General features: G+C 42.3%; 1 protein-coding gene across 1 annotated transcript in view; it reads left to right on the top strand.

Annotated features, from left to right (window-relative positions):
- Positions 1 to 25,192, top strand: part of LOC126472681 (glutathione peroxidase-like) — a 38,045-nt gene extending 12,853 nt beyond the window's left edge. The window contains exons 2-4 of the mRNA XM_050099951.1: positions 1,941 to 2,119; positions 9,860 to 10,018; positions 23,766 to 25,192. Coding sequence (XP_049955908.1) covers positions 1,961 to 2,119; positions 9,860 to 10,018; positions 23,766 to 23,957 — 510 coding nt within the window. The 5' untranslated portion in view covers positions 1,941 to 1,960 and the 3' untranslated portion in view covers positions 23,958 to 25,192. The remainder of the gene's footprint in view (positions 1 to 1,940; positions 2,120 to 9,859; positions 10,019 to 23,765) is intronic.
- Positions 25,193 to 26,458: the final 1,266 nt, after the last annotated feature.

The following is a 26,458-nucleotide window of genomic DNA, read 5'->3' as shown; positions in this document are numbered from 1 at the left end:
GGACATGCTGCGCCGAGTGTGGGAGGAACTTGATTATCGGCTTGATGTCTGCCGAATCACTAAAGGGGCACATATCGAACATTTGTGAATGCCTAAAAAAACTTTTTGAGTTTTTGTTTGTGTGTGCAAAGCATTGTGAAAATATTTCAAATAATAAAGTCATTGTAGAGCTGTGAAATCGCTTCAATCATTTGTAATAACCCTGTATTTGTCCAATGAATACCCGTTTATCATCTGCATTTCTTCTTGGTGTAGCAATTTTAATGGCCATTAGTGTAGTTTCAAAGTCCGCAATACTCGCCACACGGTACTCGGCGAAATATTCATTTCATGTGCATCTGATCGAGTGTTGATGCTAGCGCCTTGTCTACTCGAGTAAGTACTGTATCTTCTAAATAGGGAGACTGTGTAGTTCGTCGTCCTCGGTCGTTGTACTGTGGTACCAGCTGCCCTGTTTCACTCAATCGTTGGAAAACTCTTGGGAACATCGTGTGAACCGGGTGTCTTCTACGTGGATATTTGGTCCTGCACAACGTTTCTGGTTCTCTTATGCTTTCATTTGCTTGGTCATGCACGAAAATCTTGTCTACAAGTTCCGTTGTAAGTAGGCTGTTTAGATTTTTATGTTGGTAACGCCACGTAGCGCTCTGTATGAAAATCACTGACTTCTGTGTGCAGTCTGTGGCTGGTTGGCATTGTTGCAATATTCGCTATTGTAGTGTTGGGCAGTTGGATGTGAACAGCGCATAGCGTTGCGCAGTTGGTGAGCCGCCAGCAGTGGTGGAAGTGGGGAGAGAGATGGCGGAGTTTTGAGAGCGGATGATCAGGACGTGTGTCCATCAGAGACGGGTATATGTAATTACTTTTGAACACTATTAGGTAAATACATTGTTTGCTCTCTATCAAAATCTTTCATTTGCTAAGTATGCCTATCAGTAGTTAGTGCCTTCAATAGTTAGAAGCTTTTATTTAGCTGGCAGTATTGGCGGTCGCTGTATTGCAGTAGTTCGAGTAACGAAGATTTTTGTGAGGTAAGTGAATCATGAAAGGTATAGATTATTGTTGGTCAGGGCCATTCTTTTGTAGAGATTATTGAAAGTCAGATTGAGTTGCGCTAAAAATATTGTGTGTCAGTTTAGTGTTGATCAGAATAGGTAAAGAGCGAAATGTCTGAGTACGTTCAGTTCTGCTCAGCTGTTTGAAAATCAAATAATGTAAGAGGTTTATCAGCACAGTAATTCATAAATTTTTCTAAGGGGATGTTTCACCGTCACTGGGCACAACTCCATTTGGTTAGGGTTGACTGACGTTAGTACTTCAACTTATAAACACAGACTGCAGTTACTAGAGCACAGACAGTGTACACAAGGATTGCTCATGTCAGTACACAACACGCCATCTGCATTTGATTAGTGCCAAACCTACAATTCTAGCAACAGCAGTACCGGTACACGTAGTGTCAGAGTTACCGTAACGATTTTCGATTATAACTTTCGACTCGGTCGTTTCCAGACCAGGGTCCTTTACCTAAAATTGATACATTTACCCTTAGCCGACATCCCTGAAAGTTTGTAACATCATCACAAAATCACCCTGTACGTCGCGCCCGCGACGGTAGTGCCTGTCACGAAGTTACTCCTATCGCCGTTCCATTTCGAAGACACGCGTTGTCCCCTGGCCTGGTTCTCCGCATGCACACAAAGCAATAAATCCGCACCGTAGCTGTGGTGTTCTATATAATAATTTATTTTATCGTTCCGTCGCTAGCGAGCATCATTCGTGACTAAGGCGTACGAAAGTGCGCATTTCACTCTTCCGGAGTGATAGGTAGCACCATACTTGTCACTGACTGAACGATTTGAGGTTCCTCCCACATTATTTGAACATGCGACGGGCCCAATCAGTGTGCAGATTAATAAGCGCGTCTTTGTTTGTGGCAGATACTCAACGACAAACGAAGATGTCTGGAAATACGGATTGGAAGTCAGCATCTACCATCTACGACTTCACGGCACGAGACATCCAGGGCAATGACGTGTCTCTGGAGAAATACCGCGGTCACGTCTGCATCATCGTCAATGTCGCTTCCAGGTGCGGCCTCACTGCTACCAACTACAAGGTACGTAACTAGCCCTGTGCTGACAGAAATTAGCTGCCTGCTCAACTGCACAGTTTTTAAACCGATCTGAAGTTAAAGAAATGCACGAAAAGAGATAGAATGTGAGCCTCTTTGGACGTGGACAACCAGCTGAAATTCGTTGTTGTAAACAACATTGTTATTACCTCAGTGACGCCTCCAAAGAGTAAACTAGGCGTACGCTTATGTGTCAGATCTGTGTAGTGTCCAATCTGGAAAATTATGAACACTCCGCTGCAGAGTGATTTGTTCTGGAAACTATTGACAAGGCCGTGGCTCAGCCATTATTCTGCATTATCGATTCTCCCAGGAGTGCTAGTCGAACAATGCATGCTGCAGAGCTTCTGAAAAGTTCGGTAGTAGGAGACAGGTACTAACAGATTGAAGAGACAACGGCCGCTTGTGAATCGTACGTGGATAGCTCAGCCGGTAAAAAAAAAGATCCGCGAAAGCCAAAGTTCCCGGTTTGAGTCCCAGTCCATCACAGTGTTTTAATGCGCCCGGCAGTTTTCAAAACAGCGCACACTCGGCTGCACAGTGAAAGGTTCATTCTACAAATTTATAGTGGGATAGGAATGATACACATGCGCCGAAATTACTACTTGTTTCATCGGAGAACAATAATAGTTGCTGACACCGTGTACGTTTTTTACATATTCATGACTAGATTTCAGAAAGTGAGAAGAGCTGATTAAGACGTCGATTGTGAAACTTTTCTTATTACAGACGAAGAACTGCTCAATGCTCCTGCTTATAGATACTAAACCACGAACCGTTAATCTAAAGCTAGGGAGATGAAGTATACTTCTATGGAAATAGGGTAAAATATTCAAGATCGTTCGTGTCATACACCAGCCAGTATTAAGCTAATTATTAACTGGTTTCTCCCGTTACATTGATGGGATAATCTCCCATCTGCTGCTCATAAAAACACTGCCTAACAAAAAAAGTGAAGCTCCCACAAGAGACTGTGGAATGTCAGTGTAACTTTGAACAGATACACATCACCATCGGGTGTCCAAATGATTAGAATTACAGATGTCCGTGACAGGTAGAATAGCCACAAGAGAGCATTAGTGTCGTTAGAGTTTAGTGCTTTTACGGTGTCTGAGAGGGTCAATAAGGGGCTTGAACAGCGTTAGTGATCACTGTGGGAGACACAGAGATGCAGCGTACTTGTCTGAGACAGTGTTGTCAGAGTTCGAAATGGGCCTCATTGTGGGTCCCCATTTGGCCGGGTTGTCGAGTCTGCAATAATCAGATTGTTTGGTCGATGTTGGACTGCATGGGAACGTGAGAGTGGGCACACGCACCACAAGCACATCGTAACATATTCTGATCTGCACATGCCACCGCAGAACAAACAATGGATTCATTACAACGTTCTGTGTCATCCCGCACCACTGACCGGATACTAACTGCAGTAGCGCAACGGAATTGCCGTCCCATGCGTTGGTTGCCGTTAACGCCGCAACACAAACAGCTCCGTTTGGAGTGGTGTCGTGATCTGGAAGTATTGTCTGCTGATGAAAGGTATCACATTGTGTTTTAGCAATGGATCGCGGTTATTCCCTAACACGGCGACCTGAAGAGAATTCCCAATTTTTCAAAATAAGTAGGGGCATAGTGGTAGTTTCTGTTGGTGTCATTGTGTGGGGAGACGTCGGGTATAACTTCACGTCGTGGGTGATAGTGATCGAAGGAACTGTTGCGGTATGCCACAGATATTCTGCGTCCTCATGTGTTAACTCTCACGAAACAATATCGTGGTACCATTTTGCAACAGGACAATGCTCGTGCACACATGGCACATTGCTCTATGAACTGATTGTGTGATGCGGCTTTTCGCGGATGATGCTGTAGTATACAGAGAAGTTGCAGCATTAGAAAATTGCAGCGAAATACAGGAAGATTTGCAGGGGATAGGCACTTGGTGCAGGGAGTGGCAACTGACCCTTAACGTAGACAAATGTAATGTATTGCGAATACATAGAAAGAAGGATCCGTTATTGTATGATTATATGATAGCGGAACAAACACTGGTAGCAGTTACTTCTGTAAAATATCTGGGAGTATGCGTACGGAACGATTTGAAGTGGAATGATCATATAAAATTAATTGCTGGTAGGGCGGGTGCCAGGTTGAGATTCATTGGGAGAGTCCTTAGAAAATGTAGTCCATCAACAATGGAGGTGGCTTACAAAACACTCGTTCGACCTATACGTGAGTATTGCTCATCAGTGTGGGATCCGTACCAGAGCGGATTGACAGAGCAGATAGAGAAGATCGAAAGAAGAGCGGCGCGTTTCGTCACAGGGTTATTTGGTAAGCGTGATAGCGTTACGGGGATGTTTAGCAAACTCAAGTGGCAGACTCTGCAAGAGAGGCGCTCTGCATCGCGGTGTAGCTTGCTGTCCAGGTTTCGAGAGGGTGCGTTTCTGGATGAGGTATTGAATATATTGCTTCCCTCTACTTATACCTTCCGAGGAGATCACGAATGTAAAATTAGAGATCTTCGAGCGCACAAGGAGGCTTTCAGACAGTCGTTCTTCCCGCGAACCATACGCGACTGGAACAGGAAAGGGAGGTAATGACAGTGGCACGTAAATTGCCCTCCGCCACACACCGTTGGGTGGCTTGTGGAGTATAAATCTAGATGTAGATGTAGATATTGATGTACTGTCCTAGACAGCAAGATCCCCGATTCCCAACGGACTGTGGGGCGAGCTCGGACGTCAGTTCTGTCCCATTCTCTCAGTATCCGGGATGTCAAGAACCGATTCCAACAGTTGTCGACCAGCTTGCCTCAGGAGAGGATACAATGGCCTTATGACGTCCTTACCAACCGAATTAGTCCATTCACCCACAAGAGAGTGAGTACGACGTGATGCTGATAAGTGGGGTCACACTACCAGGTTCTGTGTAAATTTTACTCGATTTTGTAATCACTGGCATAACATAACATACACTTTCGTCGAACTGTGAAGTTTCGTTCTGTTTCCTCCTCTCATGCTGAGTGGTTCATCTTCGTATCAAGCAACAATAGCAAAATTCTGCCCCTACCGGCTGGTGTCGATCGCTCGGTGTATATGTTGAGCTGCCGTTCGCCTGAATGACGGCGTATCCGGACAGACCCATCATCGTGGTTCATCTGACCAGGCGACACGTTTCCATTGATCCACGGTCCAATTTTGATGATCCTATGCCACTGCATTCATAGCGATATCATTGCCTCCACATGGGAACATGGTGATTGTCTGCTGCGGGGCTTCATACAGGATAAACCTACCTAACTTCGTGATATTAAGTATTGTAAATGAACAAACAGAACAAATATGTAATTTGGAAATTGTATATTTTACATATAAGAGACAAATACCAGGTGATCAAAAAGTCAGTATAATTTGAAAACTGAATAAATCACGGAATAATGTAGATAGAGATGTACAAATTGACACACATGCTTGGAATAACATGGGGTTTTATTAGAACCAAAAAAATACAAAAGTTCAAAAAATGTCAGACAGACGGCGCTTCATATGATCAGAATAGCTATAATTAGCATAACAAAGTAAGACAAGGCAAAGATGATGTTCTTTACAGGAAATGCTCAATATGTCCACCATCAATCCTCAACAATAGCTGTAGTCGAGGAATAATGTTGTGAACAGCACTGTAAAGCATGTCCGGAGTTATGGTGAGGCATTGGCGTCGGATGTTGTCTTTCAGCATTCCTAGAGATGTCGGTCGATCACGATACACTTGCGACTTCAGATAACCCCAAAGACAATAATCGCACGGACTGAGGTCTGGAGGCCTGGGAGGCCAAGCATGACGAAAGTGGCGGCTGAGCACACGATCATCACCAAACGACGCGCGCAAGAGATCTTTCACGCGTCTAGCAATATGAGGTGGAGCCATCCTGCATAAACATCGTACGTTCCAGCAGGTGTTTATCAGCCAGGCTGGGGATGATGCGATTCTGTAACATATCGGCGTACCTCTCACCCGTCACGGTAGAAGTTACAAAACCAGAATCACTCATTTCTCCGAAGAAAAAAGGCCCGATAACGGTAGATGTGGTAAATCCAACCCATACCGTGACTTTCTCGTCGTGCAATGGAGTTTCCTCGACAGTTCTAGGATTTTCGGTAGATCAAATTCTGCAGTTGTGGGCGTTGACAGACCCTCGGAGCGTGAAATCAGCTTCGTCGGTCCACAACACGTTACTCAACCAGTCGTCATCTTCCTCCATCTTTTGAAACGCCCACACCGCATATGCCCTCCGCTTCACTAAATCGCCAGGTAACAGTTCACGATGCCGATGGATTTTGTACGGATAGCATCGGAGGGTACGCCTAAGTGCCAACCAAACAGTAGTGTATGGAATGCCGGTGCGACGTGCGACTGTATGAGCGCTGACTTCCCCGTGCATAGACGAACCCGATGCAGTCTCCATTTCTTCCTGAACTGTGCATAATTCCGTAGTAATTTTCTTTTACGTCACTTAATGCACTTTTAATTCATTTTCAGCACTTTGCACAAATATCACACATAAATACCGTAGCATCAGGTGAATCGATGGACGTACAATTTTCATAGAACCATTGCACAGAAAAACAGTACTGAATCCAATGACTTTTATTGTTCCCACAGCTGTAGCTCTCTTTACAAGTGGTGCAGATCTCATCATTTCTTTTGTTCTTTGACTTCCATTTTCCCTTAGACACTAATTTCAGTGTGTTACAAGGTTAGTGGATTATCTGGTTAACGTTCAGACCGAACCCTATTTCCTGTATTTACATTATGAAATTAACTTCCAGTTCACTCGTAAGGGCAAAGCGTCTACCAATTTTGCTAAGATCACATTTACTTTGTCACTACCGCTGCGGTCTACATAGTCTTTTGAAGTACTCCATGGAATGGAGAACCGTTTAGCACTTTCGTACATCGACCACTTTTCTTCCGAAACCTTCTGAAGTGCTTCAAGAAAGTCATCAGTTGAATAGGATTGTCTTCTCTTGCTCACATAACCCACTTTTGACGTGTCCTAATTCGCACATTTGCTTAGAAATGGAGCCATTGTCTCTGGAACTGACACAAAACTTAAAAGAGTTTTTGTCGTTATGCTAAGGAAATGATTCAGTAGTAAGGCATTTAAATCCAACTATGATGACTAGGATTAAATTGGTAATACGACTGCCGATAACTGACTAATTACTTGAACAATTTACCTTACTGAACCTATATTACAGGATCAGCGCAACAGAGGAAGTATTTCCCACCACACAACAAACAATAAACTACCCGTTCGACATGCAGCGTTTGTTCCAGCCTAGAATGTCTTTCTCTTGTGAAGACATTCCTGCCATCTGCTAAGGATGATCGGAACTGTCTGTAGAAGTCTTGCCATAATTAAGAACGAGGAATGTGAACCCTATCACGAAATAAAATACGTCACGAAGATAGGTTTGTTTACCCTATAACAATGTGCACTGGTCGGTTTGCTCCTAAACACTTGTGCCTGCTTCAGTATTAAACTCTGTTGTCAGATGTGCTCAGATCGCCTCCAGTCCTTATTTAAAGTGCGAGGGAGCTTCCACTTCCTCACGACAACAACAATAAATGTATGTTCACATCTACGTCATACTCCTCAAGCCACCTAATGGTGTGTGGCGGAGGGTACTTTCGGTACCACTATCCGATCCCTCCAACCTTGTTCCACTCGCGAATAGTGCGTGGGACGAATTATTGTCGGTAAGCCGCTGTATTGGTTCTAATTCTCGAATTTTCTCCTCGAGGTCAATACGCGAGATGTATGGGGTTAGGGAGGAGGGGAAGTAATATGTTGTCCGATTGCTCTTGAAAACTGCTGTCCCGAAATTTCAGTAGTAAATCTCTCCGTGATTCACAACGCCTCTCTTGTAACGTCTGCCAGTGGAGTTTGTTTAGCATCTCCGTAATGCTCTCGTCAGCTAAACGATCCCGTGACAAAACGCGCCGCTTTTCGTTGGATCTTTTCTATCTCCTTTATCAGTCCTACCTGATACGGATCCCAGATAGATGAACAATACTCAAGAATCGGGCGAACAGGCGCCTTATAAGCCATTTCTTTCGTGGATAAGTTACATTTCCTTAAGATTCTTTCCATGAATCTGAGTCTGGTGTCTGCTTTTCCCTCTATCTGTTTTATATGGTCATTCCACTTAAGGTCCCTCTGGATAGTTACGACTAGATATTTTACGGCAGACGCTACCTCCAGCTGTTTGTCATCAATATTGTAGCTGTAAAGCAGTGGATTTCTTTTTCTATGCATGCGCGATATTTTACATTTATTTACGTTCAAGGACAACTACCAGAGTCTGCACCATTCATCAATTCTCTGCAGGTCGTTCAGCGAATTCTTACTATCTTCTGGCGTTGCTACTCTGGTACAGACAACTGCATCATCTGCAAACAGTCTTAAAGAGTATCCGACGCTTTCTACTAGATCATTTATATATATTGTAAACATCAACGGTCCTATCAGATTTCGCTGTGGTACTCCGGGTATTACCTTTACATCTGTCGATTTAGTTCCGTTAAGAGCGATTTGTTGAGTTATATCTGCAAGAAAGTCGTGAATCCAATCCCAGGTCTGCTCCGATACTACGTAAGCTCGTATTTTTTTCATTAAACAGTAATGCAGGACTGTGTCAAATGCCTTACTGAAACCAAGGAACACTGTATCAACCAGAGCGCCGTTGTCCATTACGATATGGATCTCATGGAGGAACAGAGCGAGCTGAGTTTCGCAGGCTCTCTGTTTGCAGAATCCATGTTGATTTTTGTAGAGGAGATGTTCGTTTTCCAAAAATGTCATAATTCTTGAGCATTAAACATGTTCTATAGTCCTACAACATATTGACGTCAAGATATACATCTATAATTGTGTGGATCTCTCTTACGGCCATTCTTAAACACGGGAATGACCTGTACTTTTTTTCCAGTCGTTAGGTACCTTTCGTTGCTCAAGCAATCTACAATAAACTGCTGCTAGAAGGGAACCAAGTTCTTTCACATAATCTTTATAGAGTCTTATAGGTATCTGATCCGATCATGAAGCTTTTCCACTGGTAAGCGACTGTGCTTTTCTTTCACATTCCTCTGTTTTCCTGCATTTACTCATTTCTGTTTATCTCATTGATATTGCATGAGGTCTTCATATATTCTGTGGTCACAGTTCATAATTATTTCTTGTAATGAATGGTTTGTGTATCACTTCCCATGTCTTATATCTCTTGAAGTAGCCTTGTCAGGTACTAATTTCATTTTACTTTATTGGTTTTGTTTATTAATACAAACTGTTACGTAGATATGTTTTTTTTCCTGTTTTGTGTTAAAGTTTTTTCCTGTTTTCTCCCTTTATATTTACTCATTGAGAACTTTTTTACTTTTCATATTGCATTACCATCACAGTATGAAACATATTGTTTACTATACTTCTGTGCTTCAATTTAGATGTGTAGCTTCTTTACCAATGTCGCGTACAAACATGTAACTTCTTTGGCGACAATAGTCAGTAAATGTCTGATGATGGCCTTGTAAGCCGAAATCCGGTTAACACAATAAATTAAACAATGTAGAACGAAAGCAAACTAGCGCTTTTCAGTTATTGAAATATCTTTTCGTTCCTTGGTATCTGATCAATATGTCTGAGAAATATTTGCCATTATTTGACAGGAGCTGGTGGAGCTGCAGAAGGAATACGGTGAGAGCAAGGGCCTGCGCATTCTGGCGTTCCCGTGCAACCAGTTTAACGGCCAGGAGCCGGGAAACAGCGAGCAAATAGCCTGCTTCGCGCTCAAGACGATGGGCGCCACCTTTGACCTCTTCGAAAAGGTACGCTCTCACTGGATTTTTTGCATGGCATAGTTGATGCTGTGAAGATCTAATATTTGGAGGCGTGTGAAAAGTTAAAATTGAATCTCGAAGTGAGAACTGAACATCACTAGCGGCTTATCGTTACATCAGTTTTGTTAGTATTCATTGCAAAATCCGGGGATGCCATATCCATCCATGCCATCATAGTCAATTACATCTGAGGACATTTTCTATACCGCTGATTTCGTTAATAACGTAAATCCTGCAATCTGTTTGCAGAGCAGTAAGGTATAAATCTCTGCATTGATCCCAAATTTTTCTCCATGTGTTCCTTAAACGCCTGTGGATTCAATCTGAAAAGTCTAAAAGCACACTTCGCAGCTGTTTACTTCTGAAGAATTCCTTCGGAGAAGTTTAGCTCTTCAGTTGCTTAAAAAATTGTTTCAGTGCTGCTATTTATTTGGTTTATTCCACTTAAGACTATGCAGAATCTTTTGTTTAATATCACTGGTTTGCTGACCTTGTTGAATGTGTACATCAAGGCATTCCCGTTCTCTTTGGAGGCAATTCCTAAATAAGATATTTTAGTACTTGAAACGACCGCCACGGTAATACATGTCTCGTGACGAACGTGAGTAACTTGCGCACTGAAATCTACCGAACCAAAGTGAGAAGGAGAAAAAAAAAAAAAAAAGAAAAAAGGATTCGTTTGTAGAGCGTCGTAATCTGACAGCTCAGAACTACGATGCATGTAGGGGAAAAAATAAAATAAGATACAATAAAAAAATCTTCCCACCACAAAAGTCAGCGACCAGTGGGTGGGTTCTTCGATTAGTGCCTCAGTACTGATGTAAAAACTGTATGCTGAAGCCGACCAAAAAGCGTTCGGAAAGTACTTTTCGTAAAAGCTTGACCCAGAGAGTGTCACAGAGGTCTTCCTAAAGAGTCAGCCAAGCACACCGCTAGAACCGACAACAGTATCTACTGGCCGCTGGTTTTTCGCCATTCCTTTGATGCCCATTTGGAAGGACATTTCCCTGGAAAGACAGCTATGGAGTTTTGAGTATCATCCACACTCAGTTTTAACTCTCACATGTGTTCAAAGTGTATGTACTGTACTAAACGATAAAAAATTCCATTTCTACAGTTATTACACTGTTTAATGGTACGAGGGCAGTTCAATAAGTAATGCAACACATTTTTTTTCTGAAACAGGGGTTGTTTTATTCAGCATTGAAATACACCAGGTTATTCCCAAATCTTTTAGCTACACAACACTATTTTTCAACGTAATCTCCATTCAATGCTACGGCCGTACGCCACCTTGAAATGAAGGCCTGTATGCCTGCACGGTACCATTCCACTGGTCGATGTCGGAGCCAACGTCGTACTGCATCAATAACTTCTTCATCATCCGCGTAGTGCCTCCCACGGATTGCGTCCTTCATTGGGCCAAACATATGGAAATCCGACGGTGCGAGATCGGGGCTGTAGGGTGCATGAGGAAGAACAGTCCACTGAAGTTTTGTGAGCTCCTCTCGGGTGCGAAGACTTGTGTGAGGTCTTGCGCTGTCATGAAGAAGGAGAAGTTCGTTCAGATTTTTGTGCCTACGAACACGCTGAAGTCGTTTCTTCAATTTCTGAAGAGTAGCACAATACACTTCAGAGTTGATCGTTTGACCATGGGGAAGGACATCGAACAGAATAACCCCTTCAGCGTCCCAGAAGACTGTAACCATGACTTTACCGGCTGAGGGTATGGCTTTAAACTTTTTCTTGTTAGGGGAGTGGGTGTGGCGCCACTCCATTGATTGCCGTTTTGTTTCATGTTCGAAGTGATGAACCCATGTTTCATCGCCTGTAACAATCTTTGACAAGAAATTGTCACCCTCAGCCACATGACGAGCAAGCAATTCCGCACAGATGGTTCTCCTTTGCTCTTTATGGTGTTCGGTTAGACAACGAGGGACCCAGCGGGAACAAACCTTTGAATATCCCAACTGGTGAACAATTGTGACAGCACTACCAACAGAGATGTCAAGTTGAGCACTGAGTTGTTTGATGGTGATCCGTCGATCATCTCGAACGAGTGTGTTCGCACGTTCCGCCATTGCAGGAGTCACAGCTGTGCACGGCCGGCCCGCACGCGGGAGATCAGACAGTCTTGCTTGACCTTGCGGCGATGATGACACACGCTTTGCCCAACGACTCACCGTGCTTTTGTCCACAGCCAGATCACCGTAGACATTCTGCAAGCGCCTACGAATATCTGAGATGCCCTGGTTTTCCGCCAAAAGAAACTCGATCACTGCCCGTTGTTTGCAACGCACATCCGTTACAGACGCCATTTTAACAGCTCCGTACAGCGCTGCCACCTGTCGGAAGTCAATGAAACTATACGAGACGAAGCGGGAATGTTTGAAAATATTCCACAAGAAATTTCCGGTTTTTTCAACCAAAATTGGCCGAAAAAAAAAGTGTTGCATTACTTATTGAACTGCCCTCGTACTTACCACGAGTAAGATAAAATTTATAGAAACGATTTAAACCAGTAACTGCAGCCTTGGTAGTGCGCTGTAGTCGCACTTATGGCCGGCAGCTTGGAGGCATTAACAGAGCCGCAGATGAGAGATTCAGCAGAAACAGAGGACCGCCTCAGCTGCCAGTCCTGACAGTCAGTGAACTGCGAGATGCAGGTCTAAGTAATTAGCACCGTAGCAGGCCAGAAACAAGCTGCTTTTAATACTGCTTCTAAGCATCTGTGCATTTTTGATGATTCTGGTAGTTATTACCCAGTGTCGGCATCGTAAATTCGGGATAATTGTATTTATCCCCCGACACCGGGCAAGAAAGTAAAATGTCTCACCTGTACGGGAATATATATGATGGATGTACGAGTACAGGTTTGGACACATGATTGACGACGTATGGAAGTTTGCGTCCGGCCGTGAGTGGTGCTGGGATAGCCAAATGCTAAGGCGACCGCTGGAGTCCCGACCCGGCACGAACTTTCATTATCGTCATTTCATTATACGGCTGATGGTAGTTTTTCGAATATATTTCATGTATTATTATTTTTGGTTCGGCGAGCTTGCAGATGTGTGATTTCATACCAAAATTCGCTACAAAGTGTCTCATCACATTACTGTCCATTTGAAACTATTTGCTGTTGATGCATTCAGTACAGAATGTTTGAACTTTGTCTGTGATAAGACTGGAATGAACGTAACTGACTGCACTAGTCGGAAATTCTGATTTATCCGTCATATTCTCTGTTCTTTCCCCATTAACTAACTGTCGAGTTCGCAGAACATTCAGAATTTTTAAGATATATATTCCATAGTTGATGACCATTGAGACACCCAGAAGAAGAGTGAGTTATCGTTTATAGTCTTTAAGTGTTTTTTAATCGGTTTTAGTGTAGGGCTTTCACATCGGTAATGAGATACTAGTTGCTGAATGTCATCGGTTCATCGCTGACTCTTACAAGGGAACCTCCCCATCGCACCCTTCTCAGATTTTGTTATAAGTTGGCACAGTAGATAGGCCTTGAAAAACTGGACACAGATCAATCGAGAAAACAGAAGAAGTTGTGTGGAACTACGAAAAAATAAGCAAAATATACGAACTGAGTAGTCCATGCCCAACATAAGCAACATTAAGAAAATTATGAGGTCAGGAGCGCCGTGGTCCCGTGGTTAACGTGAGCAGCTCCGGAATGAAAGGTCCTTGGTTCAAGTCTTCCATAGAGTGAAATTTTTACTTTCTTTATTCTCGCAAAGTTATGATCCGTCCGTTCGTTCATTGACGTCTCTGTTCACTGTAATAAGTTTAGTGTCTGTGTTTTGCCACCGCACCGCAAAACCGTGCGATTAGTAGACGAAAAGACGTGCCTCTACAATGCCCGCCGAAAACATTTGCTCGCAAAGTCATGGGTCAACCGATTCCTCCACAGGACAACACGTCTGATATATTCTATACGACACTGCTGACGGCATGTGCGTCACCTGACAGGAATATGTTGTAGACCCATCTAACTTGTACACTTGGCGAATGGGTAAAATGATTCTTCTACCTTGCCGATTTAGGTTTTCTTATGGATGTGATAATCACTCCCAAAAAAGTGATGAAAACATAAGAGTTTGTCACATGAACTGCAACAAATGAATGCAACAGTTTCACAGTCGCACAGTTTTCCCTGTGCTCTGTCAAAACATATGTTTTTAACGTTTTCAAATTTTTCCGTGTGTAGACCGTCAAATCCTGCATGTGTCCAAGCAAATCTGAACATGTCCTGGAATTTTGGAGAGCGAAGTTGATTATGTTTGAGTGCCTTAACTTTGATAATAGTCTGAAAGTAAAAAAAATTTCACTCGAGGTACGTTTGAACCAAAGACCTTTCGTTTCGCAGCTGCTCACGCTAACCACGGGACCACGGCGCTCCTGATGTGAGGCAATCCTTTATGTTGCATACGTTGCGCATGGACTACTCAGTTTGTATATTTTGCTTATTTTTTTCATAGTTCCACACAACTTCTTCCTGTTTTCTCGATTGATCTGTGTTCAGTTTTTCAAGGCCTATCCACTGTGCCAACTTGTAATTAAATCTGAGGGGGGTGCGATGGGGAGGTTCCCTTGTTAGTAGTGCTTTGGTGGTTCTGAGATTTTTTTTTATTTTTGCTACATGCGTTGTAGTTCCGAGTTTGCAAAGTATGGTGCCGTATAAATGAATAATTTCTGATCTTTCCTTTATTTCTATAGATTTGTGCATGCAAACTGCTGTTTGTTAACAACAGTTGTATTGCCGTGGCAGTTAATTCTTGTGCTAAACGACCACATTTCGGAATTGCCTTCCGAGCCAATGGGCTGCCTTGCCATAAACTGTCAGTATATGATATATGGGAGACAGGCTTGTTAGCGAACCACTGCCATTGAAAGACAGGTAAGACGTAGTCTTCATTGGAGACTAAACCAAATAAATATCAACACTAAAACAATTTCCTCAACAAACTGAAGAGCGAAACGTCACCTCGACAGTTATTCTAAGTTAAAGAACAGGAAAGCCCTGTTTTAGACTTTCTAAGCCGTATCCACAATCATTTAAAGAGCAGCCAGATAACAGTCTAGCATCAAGGTAGAACTTCGTGTATTATACTGCTCTGAAAACAAATGACAAGCTCTGTCTGATCACAAAGAACTACGATACAGAAAAGACTCTGTTGTGTAGCAATGAATACTGTATAGATTTGGATATGGCATAGTCGTCTCTTGTACTGAATATTTACAGAACTTATCTCTTGTTATAAAAAATAATGAAAGTCATAATAATTCACAATTAAAATTATTAATATTGTACTACGATCTTAGAGGTATAATAGTTCTCTTTCAGTGAAATTTCATTTACACATGGCATAATATGACTAAAATAAATTATGACCCTTTACGATTTTGATGCGGTTTTCATACTGTTGTTTTAAACTCACAATAGACCTAACATAATTTTTTTTTTCAAACTCATACCTTATATACTGTTCTCTTTTTGTGCTACCTACCTCAGTTGGCGTTGGCGAAACGTTTCAACAGTTTGTCATGCGCAAATGGAAGTATTATCTTTTTGTGGAACAAATATTTCGCCTAAACAAAATATTACTGTGATTATCTGAACTGCGCTGATACATTTTTTTTTACCTGTTGATAGTTCTGGTTTTGGACGTGAGCTTCTGCATCTGAATTTTCGTGACCAAAATCGATTTCATATGTGACCTTGCTATTTCACGTTCCATCTTCGTTGTTTGTGAACAAGGAAACATTTGTATTGATTGTTCCCACTAACTTTTCATTGCTTTTTGACGTGGATTCTTATGCCTATACTATGTTACTGGGCACAAAGCAGTGCTTAAACGCTGTGTTGTTTACTTGATACAAATCTATTTCTGTTAGGCACGGACATATAAAAGAAAAAGCTGCCTTAGTTACAAAGTCCAAATTGCAAATAAAAGTTTGTTTGCACGACATAGGTACGCAGCCAATTATAGAAACAAATACGTCAATGAATATCTACGAAATATATACAGCGTTAAAGCTATGATTCTTATCAGTAAATTCGGGGCAGCTAGAATAAAACAAGCCTGATTTATTTATTTATTTATTTATTTTTTACATTTAGTGACAACATAATCCAACAAGTAAGGAAATTACAAGAAAAGAAAGTTGCTCGGATATTTTCAGAAATATGGAGCAACGGCACGAGTTCATGAAGCATTCGATGGTAACCAACAAAGGAAGTAAAATCTCCTGGTGTCCAAGATGATCCGATCTCTCTCTTACTGAGATTTTTACCTGCAAGGAAAGTTGAGGATCGAGTGCACTCAAATTTACGCACACACTGGAAGAACGAAAGGAGAACATTGGAAATGCTAATCCTGCTACGCCCAGAGCAACGATAATACAACCTGTCTCACTGATATACTGCGCAGTGTTGCACCAGCGCCAACTTTGGCCATTCCGATCTTACGCAAAGAGTAAATCTTCTGTACAGCTACTCAGGTAACTAATTTCGTGTTACACTTAACAATCTTTTGCAGGTTACTTTTATTTAGTTAGGACACCCCGCACCTGTTTGAAGATGATGGTGCAATATTAGTTTTTTATGGATAAAGAAAAAAAAATAAAGTGTATACTGCTGAAGATGGTGGTTAACTCGAAGTACTCTATAATCAACTAAACGGGAGGCAAGACTACGAAATTTAGAAATCCCCCAACAAGGTCGTTAGAATATTGTTTTTGCGGGAGAACAGAGCTGATGAACTTAGTTCAGACCGTTTTACGTGAAAATTTATTACTGCCGACCGCTTTGTAGATTCACTTACTGCTGCCGCCAAAGAGGTTAAGAATTTTAATATTCCTTGAAAGGTCAGCGGACATTGCGATCCATAAACAGTACGTTGATACGCTAGCTTCAGAAATTTTAGTTTTCATTGTCGGTTAACAAACATAAACAAGATCGAATTACTCGGAATGACTTTTACAGCAGTAATGTTGATTTTATTTTGTTTCGTGCAGTAAATCCAGTTGACGACTGTGTTATGCTACACGCCAGAACCTAAGAAGTTTCGATTCTTTTGATCCAAATTCATTAAACATTTATAACTGGCAAATCGCTGAGTGAAAATATTCGCATGGACGAGGATTCTCCGTAGCTTTCTTCATATATCTCCCAAATCAATGAATATATGGGTGTTAGGTCGAACAAAAATTGTTCGTTCTTTTCTGTCCCGTATCCAATCTTGCCTGCTGTGGAGCTATCTGTTGAAATTGAATACTGTCCTACAGAGCTCCCAAATCTTTAACATGGGTGATTTTTATGATGAGAAAAGCTGATAGGCTAATGGCTAACTTACGTCATTAGGTATCCGCTGTGTTAATACTTTGCATCTGTTACCGTAACAGTGTAACTCAAGGCGAGACATTTGAGACACAGTTGTTCACCTTTAGTTCTTTGGTAGTGGCAGTACGTTTCTTTGCTCTACGGACGATGCCTCCCACTAAAGTAATTATGTATGTCCGACACTTTAACGACTGCTCTAGCACGTGAGGTACATTCCTATAGCCGTAAAAGTAACTCTGAAAGAATCATACTGATAAAAAAGTAACGAGGGGAAGGAGCAAGAGAGGGAAGAGAGTACGTGGTCCTGGAGCGGTCCGGGTAGTTACTGTTGTTTCTAAATATTTGTGCCATAAGATTTCTCACATTTGCAACTGTGCTTAGAAGTACTGTTTATAATTTTCCAAGAAGGTGTTACTTCGTTTTATTCATAACCACACAGACATATCTTCTTGTTTCTGATAGGGCTACTGCATTACCTCAAATTTTTAATCTCAGTTTTCATTGATAATTGCATTCTACGATTAAAAAATGTTTCAGAAAATGCAAGTTATCTTTGCTGTATTGAATTTTACATATTTATTCCAACCGGATTCGGTTTTTAACCGTCATCAGGGAAAAGCAAAGAACAACACGACTTTTACATTTCATATATCACGCTACTGACGAATGCTATACTACAGGGCATATTATGATACACGTCAACAGTTTTCAGCGAAATAAAGTGACTCATTCAGTTTACATACAGAGTCTCTGTAACTGGAGAAGACGGGTCTCCTAAACCAAAATGCTCAGAAAATATCTCTGAACAACCTCCGAAATTTTTCTGGGAAGTTCGTGTTTATTCTGTCTACAGAAGTGTCAGCAGTCCAGGAGAGTAACAGCCTCCGCTCAGGTGTCGATCATACTTCACACGTTTGCTACAGTGAATTTTACAGGGAGGCGCATGAAACACCGGCCCAGAGTACACATTAATCGCAAATTATGCACGAATAGCTACCCGAAACGAGGAGATACAACAACAGTTAGATAAACATGTAATAATTAGATATCAAAGAGATGATAAAAAAGCTAATGCGAAGGTGTATATTTACTGAATTGATCTTATCTTTTACGTTACATTTCATTAGGTGCTGAAAATGACATCCGAGTGTTTAGTGTACGTTTACGTACTCTCTAACATTTGCGCAAGTCTGCCGCATCAGTTCTCATAATTTCCTTACGAATATTGTCGTTCAGGTCTTCTTAAGTTATTGGGTTATTTTCATACACTTTTTCCTTTAGACTACACCACAGATAAAAGTTACAAGTGGTTAAGTTCGGCGATGGCGGCGACCACAATCGTTTGCCGACAGTCCTCTGTTTTGGAAATCTTTCATGAGTCTGTGAGGCTGACTCGCGTGAAGTGTGACAGGTCGCCCCAGCCTGTTGAAAGACAGCATACGTCCGATCATGGTGGGGGTGGGGGAGAGGTCAACAGTGCTTGAAATTCCGCGAAGATTCGTATAAACACAGCACTGTAGTGTTTTTTGTCGTCTCAAAAAATATGGGACCCACAATCCGACTTGATGACACGGCGCACTACTTTTTGACTTTTTCAGCATGAAGAGGTTCCTCATTAATCGTACAGTGATTGTTTGTTGCCTGTTATTTGGTGCTCTAGGATTTCACATGTCCTGTCAGATGGAACCAGGCTTCATCACTCATGAAACACAGCAGCGGATCCAAAATTCCGCTCTCAGTTGTTTGACGGTGTACGGTAATTCACACTTTTTGTCTACCCTTTCTCTTTCAATTCTTGTACACATTTCATCCCTATGTGGTGTAAAACATGTTGACAAGACCCACGCGAAACGTTCACTTGTTGCGGCAATTTACGTGTCGGCTTCTTTGGAGTCTGGGATCCACTCTCGAATGCACGCGGTCACAGCCGGTTTACTTAACGGACGGGGCTCGATGTTTTTTGCATTTGTAGTTGATCCTGTAGTAGGCTAGTTTGTAATCAAAACCAGCATACCGCGCTTTGCTGGTATGGGAACACGAGAAAATTTCTTCGTATAAATGTCCGGCGTTTCCTTAAACGAACAGGTAAACATGTACGCCTCCATTATTACGGTTCTTTCTGGAAGAGGATACATCTCGCTGAGATATTTACTTAACACGTCTTAACCAATTGGCAACGGTTTTCGTACCGACAATACAAAACAATATCAGAACTTCTTCGGAACAGTAGATGACAACTGGTGGGTGACAATGAGCTGTGTAGTACTAGGGCCGACTATTCGTGTGCCACCCTGTAGTTGGACATCAGTGGCGGCTCCTGAGTATACATTCTGGGTGTTTACAAACTTTTAGATCCAGATAAATTTGAGAGTGTGAAATTAATAGCATCTGCAGTATCAACTAATTTATACAACTACAGGCACTGTCAATAATAATAATAGTAATAGCAATAGGTGCATAACTTAGCTGACAAAAGAAAGAATTGTTTTTGTGGAATTTTGTTGTTTTGTACATAATTAAGCACAGTTTAGGGCAATAACGAAAATAATGTGTAAGCTTTCGCAACTCTCCATTTCGCATTTTTGTGTGAGTGGGAGTTTTCGTGCTTTTCAATTTTTCGGACAAATGTATTACGTTACGAATTTACTTCCGGGCTGAAAATCTGATATTCCTACGGTGCATCCACACAATAGCTTGTGCTAACTGTACACTTCCTTGTTAAATGTTCGCTTGTAGTCACGCTTGTTTGATATCGTCACTCTTTCGAAGGATCAGCTCCAGGAGACCCTAGTTTCTTTGCGGCTAACTTTTCTTGGTAATTTACTTTTCTGTTTCCAGAACGAGATTTTCTTTCTGCACCGGAATATGTTCTGGTATGAAACTTCCTGGCAGATTAAACCTGTGTGCCGGACTGAGTCTCGAACTCTGGACCTTTGCCTTTCGCGGGCACTGAGCTACCTAAGCATGATTCACGACCCGTCCTCACAGCTTTACTTTTCTGTTAGCATTTAAAACAGATTCAACATAGTTCATGTTTACACTGCACACGAAAGCCGATTCCCGCACAGTAAACAACCAACTCCAAACACGAAGTGCCGTTTGTGGAAATGATTAAACTTAAGTAAAATGTGTACCAACATCGTCACTTGGCTAGAGCACAAGTGAGGCGCTGAGATCCAAAAAGGGCCTAAAGAACACTGCCGCTGAACCCATATTTAAGTAAATATCACAGAAACCAGTGACACAGCTTTTCGCGAATTTTCATATGTACATTGCAGGCCTACAGCACAGCTAAACGTGACTCTTCATGAGATCAACAGATTCAGAAGCCTGAATAAATGCCACAATCGACGGTGATGTGTTTTGGCCATAATGATTCTCATCGCCTCAAATGGATTATTGTATGGTACAATTCATAGCTTAATATACACTCCTGGAAATTGAAATAAGAACACCGTGAATTCATTGTCCCAGGAAGGGGAAACTTTATTGACACATTCCTGCGGTCAAATACATCACATGATCACACTGACAGAAACACAGGCACATAGACACAGGCAACAGAGCATGCACAATGTCGGCACTAGTACAGTGTATATCCACCTTTCGCAGCAATGCAGGCTGCTATTCTCCCATGGAGACGATCGTAGAGATGCTGGCTGTAGTCCTGTGGAACGGCTTGCCATGCCATTTCCACCTGGCGCCTCCGTTGGACCAGCGTTCGTGTTCGACGTGCAGACCGCGTGAGACGACGCTTCATCCAGTCCCAAACATGCTCAATGGGGACAGATCCGGAGATCTTGCTGGCCAGGGTAGTTGACTTACACCTTCTAGAGCACGTTGGGTGGCACGGGATACATGCGGACGTGCATTGTCCTGTTGGAACAGCAAGTTCCCTTGCCGGTCTAGGAATGGTAGAACGATGGGTTCGATGACGGTTTGGATGTACCGTGCACTATTCAGTGTCCCCTCGACGATCACCAGTGGTGTACGGCCAGTGTAGGAGATCGCTCCCCACACCATGATGCCGGGTGTTGGCCCTGTGTGCCTCGGTCGTATGCAGTCCTGATTGTGGCGCTCACCTGCACGGTGCCAAACACGCATACGACCATCATTGGCACCAAGGCAGAAGCGACTCTCATCGCTGAAGACGACACGTCTCCATTCGTCCCTCCATTCACGCCTGTCGCTACACCACTGGAGGCGGGCTGCACGATGTTGGGGCGTGAGCGGAAGACGGCCTAACGGTGTGCGGGACCGTAGCCCAGCTTCATGGAGACGGTTGCGAATGGTCCTCGCCGATACCCCAGGAGCAACAGTGTCCCTAATTTGCTGGGAAGTGGCGGTGCGGTCCCCTACGGCACTGCGTAGGATCCTACGGTCTTGGCGTGCATCCGTGCGTCGCTGCGGTCCGGTCCCAGGTCGACGGGCACGTGCACCTTCCGCCGACCACTGGCGACAACATCGATGTACTGTGGAGACCTCACGCCCCACGTGTTGAGCAATTCGGCGGTACGTCCACCCGGCCTCCCGCATGCCCACTATACGCCCTCGCTCAAAGTCCGTCAACTGCACATACGGTTCACGTCCACGCTGTCGCGGCATGCTACCAGTGTTAAAGACTGCGATGGAGCTCCGTATGCCACGGCAAACTGGCTGACACTGACGGCGGCGGTGCACAAATGCTGCGCAGCTAGCGCCATTCGACGGCCAACACCGCGGTTCCTGGTGTGTCCGCTGTGCCGTGCGTGTGATCATTGCTTGTACAGCCCTCTCGCAGTGTCCGGAGCAAGTATGGTGGGTCTGACACATCGGTGTCAATGTGTTCTTTTTTCCATTTCCAGGAGTGTATTATAACTCATTCAGAAACCCACAAAATATGTTTACTGCCAGCACAACTTCGACATATACTGACATTCGATCTAAATTTACTATTAGTGTGTGAATTAGCGTATCTGAGAAGTGTGCTATCACATAGCAGGATTTATGCTGAGCGAACGGTGATAAATTCTGCCGTAATGTGCTATCACCTGGGTGCACTGACGTAAACTTCTAGTTGAATGGCAAGGGCTAGCTGTGCCCATCGTGAACTGTGCACGCTCTTCATCAAATGCATATGTATCTGGCCCATAAGCTAATTACGTCACGCGAATTACGCATGCGCAGAATCTCCTTAAAACGTGCACAACAGGAGATGTGCTCGCCACTCTGATGGCAAGTTTCACGGAGTCTGGAGCAGCAGCAGCGCGGTAGATTTAAGTGCTTTATCTTTCAGAATGTAGCATCTATGTTACGTTTAACAGCATTCAAAGAAAATGACCAATAAATGTGCAAGTTGTCAAAAGTTAGGGTGTTCAACTGCTCTTGTGCTCGTACACAGCAGCTGTTACTGTGGACAATATAAGACAATTTTTAAACGAAAATTCGAGATCATAATAAGAGTGACTGGGTGACCTGCAAAATTCGAAGTAATTTAGACTCAAGGGATGTAGGACATCAAAGGGGCGGACTTGGGGCAGGAGAGGCACCACAGGACATTTTAATTTCCACTGTCTATAGTTTTACAAATAAATTCATAAAACTTTGTCTGCATGATCTGGGAGGATTCAGAATTCACTCTCATAGCAGTGGAAGTTCAGAAACATAACAAAATAAATTTTTTTGCATTTGAAATTTCATCATTTTTTCACTTACTATTGGCTGCATTTGTTGCTGTAGGTACACTCTCCTTCATAAGGAAGAGAGATTCTTCGATGAATTTTGCGCAGCATCCAAACCATACTTACAGGTGTATGAAACTCTAGAATTTTCCAAACCTATTAAAAACTGTGGTAAAAATTGAGATAATTAACTATAAAACCTGAGTTTTTTCTGAACGTGAAGTTTAAAATGTAACACTTCATTCATTTTTCATAAATTAAAAAAATTCTAGAGCATCACACACCCGTAAGTATGGTTTGTATTCTGTGCAAAATTCATCGAAGAATCTCTCTTACTTCTGAAGAAAAGTGTACCTACAGCAACAAATGCAGCCAATAGTAAGTGAAAAAAATTATGAAATTTCACATGTAAAAAAATGTACTTTGTTATGTTTCTGAACTTCCACTACTATGAGAGTGAATCCTGAATCCTTCCTGGTCATGCTGATGAAGTTTAATGAATTTATTTGTAAAAGTATAGACAGTGGAAATCAGAATGTCCTGTGGTGCCTCTCCTGCTCCAAGTCGGCCCGTTTGACTTTCTAATCCCTTTAAGGTCGAAAATTTTTTTTCTCCATGCTCTAAAAAAATTATCATAGCGATGTGTTCGTGTCTAGTTACAATGAAGGACAGAGTTTAAAGGCACAGTGTTGTGTTTACCTTCTGTTCGCTTGTGCAGGTGGAGGTCAATGGTGACAATGCTCATCCCCTATGGAAATTCCTGAAGAACAAGCAGCCGGGGACGCTGGGAAACTTCATCAAGTGGAACTTCACCAAGTTTGTAGTCGACCGCGACGGCAATCCAGTGGCCAGGTTCGCGCCCACGACGGAGCCCAAGAAGATGGTGGACACGCTCAACAAATTCTTCTGAGCCGGACCGGGGGGCATTCGGCGTTCAGGCGGTTCCTACCAATCGCCTCTGTTCCTTGGGGGCAGTAGAATTCATGCGTACAAATGCTATTACTCTTTAAACTTCTCACAGGGACTGTCAAAGCACATTCGAGACTGTTTTCTATCTGCACGTTGAAGCGAGATTATTTAGCGTAGACATTTTGGGAAGGGGGAGGGGCGTGGAATCCTTCAAGGAGCTGTACTGAGACGAACATAGAATTCTTTTCAGAGATACATGGCAGAAGCGCTCATCCATTGTGTAAACTAAACTAAAATTGCGAGCATTATACACCTGGTATCTAACATCGTTTTTAAGTTTTTTACTTTGAAATTATATTGAAATATATGTATTATTAACGATTGTAGTCATCGTTTCGAAGATATTAATGCAAGTGTATGATGCTGACCATAAAGTCATCTAGACTGTTTTCCATCTCTTATTGCATCCTGATTTCTAGTGGGTAAATTTCATTTTGTGAAACATTTAAGCAGTAAAGGAAGGCATTACAACGTCGTGTGTCTTGAAAATCTCCAATTTTATGGTTGGACTGAAACCTCCTTGAGTTTGGATCTGTATCCTTTAACGAACTGATACAACATTTTTAGCCACTTTGAATAAATAATATCTCGCTGTAGAATTGATACAATTTAGCCATTGTAAATTTTACTGTGAGTTCGAGTTCTTAATAAACTACATGTACAACCACAAAATAAAAATTTATTGTTTTTTCTTGTGTCATGTTTCAAACGTATTGTGCTTCTCAGATAAAAACTGTGGTCATTGCGAAGAGACATATATGTTTCAAGAATGAGATTTTCACTCTGCAGCGGAGTGTGAGTTGGTATGAAACTTCCTGGCAGATTAAAACTGCGTGCCGGACTGAAACTCGAACACGGGACCGAGTCTCGGTCTGGCACACAGTTTTAATCTGCCAGGAAGTATCAGACACATTTGTGTTCGCTATTGATACGTTACCAGAAATAAGATTTTTTAAAAATCTATTTATTGGTTAAGGTGGTATAAAATTCGTGAATGATAATGACCAGGTCTATTTAATGATTCATCTTTCATGTTCTGTGTTGTATGTAGCTCATGTTTACTTTTGATTCACGTCAGATGATGTTTGCTACACTTGGTTCCCGCATTGTTTCTGACTTATACGACTGATGGCTAACTGCTGCGAGGCTGAAATAAATTGGTAACAGTAACAGTAAGAGGAGTACATCACTTGTTATTTCCCCAAATCCTTGTAAAAATGTATCTCTCCAAACTGGCTTAATGTAGAGAACAACACCTCGTGTATTTAACTATTTGTAATAGTCTAAATATTGTTGATTACAATACTTCTGCCTCAAGAGGTGGAGCATGCAATGTGTGCCGACGTGGTATATTAAAACGCCTCTATATAGTACGCTGGTTAGAGCTAAAAAAATCTCATCGTGTTTAGTTATCAGAGTTTCAGAAGATCTGACTATTTGCCTGTCGGGTTTCGTCTGGGATGCAGTGTGTATGTTTCTGTCGCGCCATCGTCAGAAAAATCATTAAACTATTGGCCGAAAATCTCGAGACGAGGCGACCAGGAAATTCCTTAACACATGGACATGGAAGCCACAACAATTTTGTATTTCAGAGTATCTACTGAACAACACATTGTAGTTGTTGTTGTAGTCCAAGAGATCACCGAAACATACACACACACACACACACTCACACGCTAAAACATTTTCACTAGCGCATTGTAGTCTGCATTGTTGACGATTGGTTCTGTCAGTGAGAGAGAACAATGAATGTTCTACAGGAATGTTTTCCTTCATAAGCTAACATACATGAGCTTTGTGTGGAATAAAGATACGTCATAGGAGGCAAACATGGTGTATTGACCTTTCTATACACCCATCCTGACCTTTGATTCTGAAACCTGGAAAGTGAATAAAAGTAATTTAAGCAAGATATAGGCATACAGGTGTGTAAGTACGGTCATCGTGGCCGTGAAACAGGTAAGTGAAGTGGTGTCCTCTTCCCCTCCTACATCTCTACCGCCACCCCACTCACACGCAACTCAAAAAAGCGTCGCCCCCACATCGTCTCCCACAGACAGTCGGCTAATCTTAGAAAATAACATATTTGTGTGTGTTATTCGAGGTACTGTGCCATTACACAGAAATCCACACACGTGCAAACAATCACGGACAATGTGTGTGAAATAAAAATAAATTACAAACATATTATGACACTATGGCTTCACAGAGAGCTTGGACACAGTCAGAGATGTTACATTTGTTGTATGGATTACTGTATTTACATAAAGCTGTCACTTGTAACTCTTACCTTTCCGTTACTGACTGCACCCACACCTAGGTTGCCACATCTAGCTGAGGCCTCGTCGGGACACTCTGAGATATTAATTTACTAAATGTAATTACTTTTTATTGAGAACACATTATATGGAACTTGTCGCGGCAGAAGTAGTTGGTACACCA

Source organism: Schistocerca serialis, chromosome 1, assembly GCF_023864345.2.
Source record: "Schistocerca serialis cubense isolate TAMUIC-IGC-003099 chromosome 1, iqSchSeri2.2, whole genome shotgun sequence".
Lineage (NCBI taxonomy): Eukaryota > Metazoa > Arthropoda > Insecta > Orthoptera > Acrididae > Schistocerca > Schistocerca serialis.
Note: the sequence above shows the minus strand (reverse complement) of the source record. Positions and strands in the feature narration are given on the sequence as shown.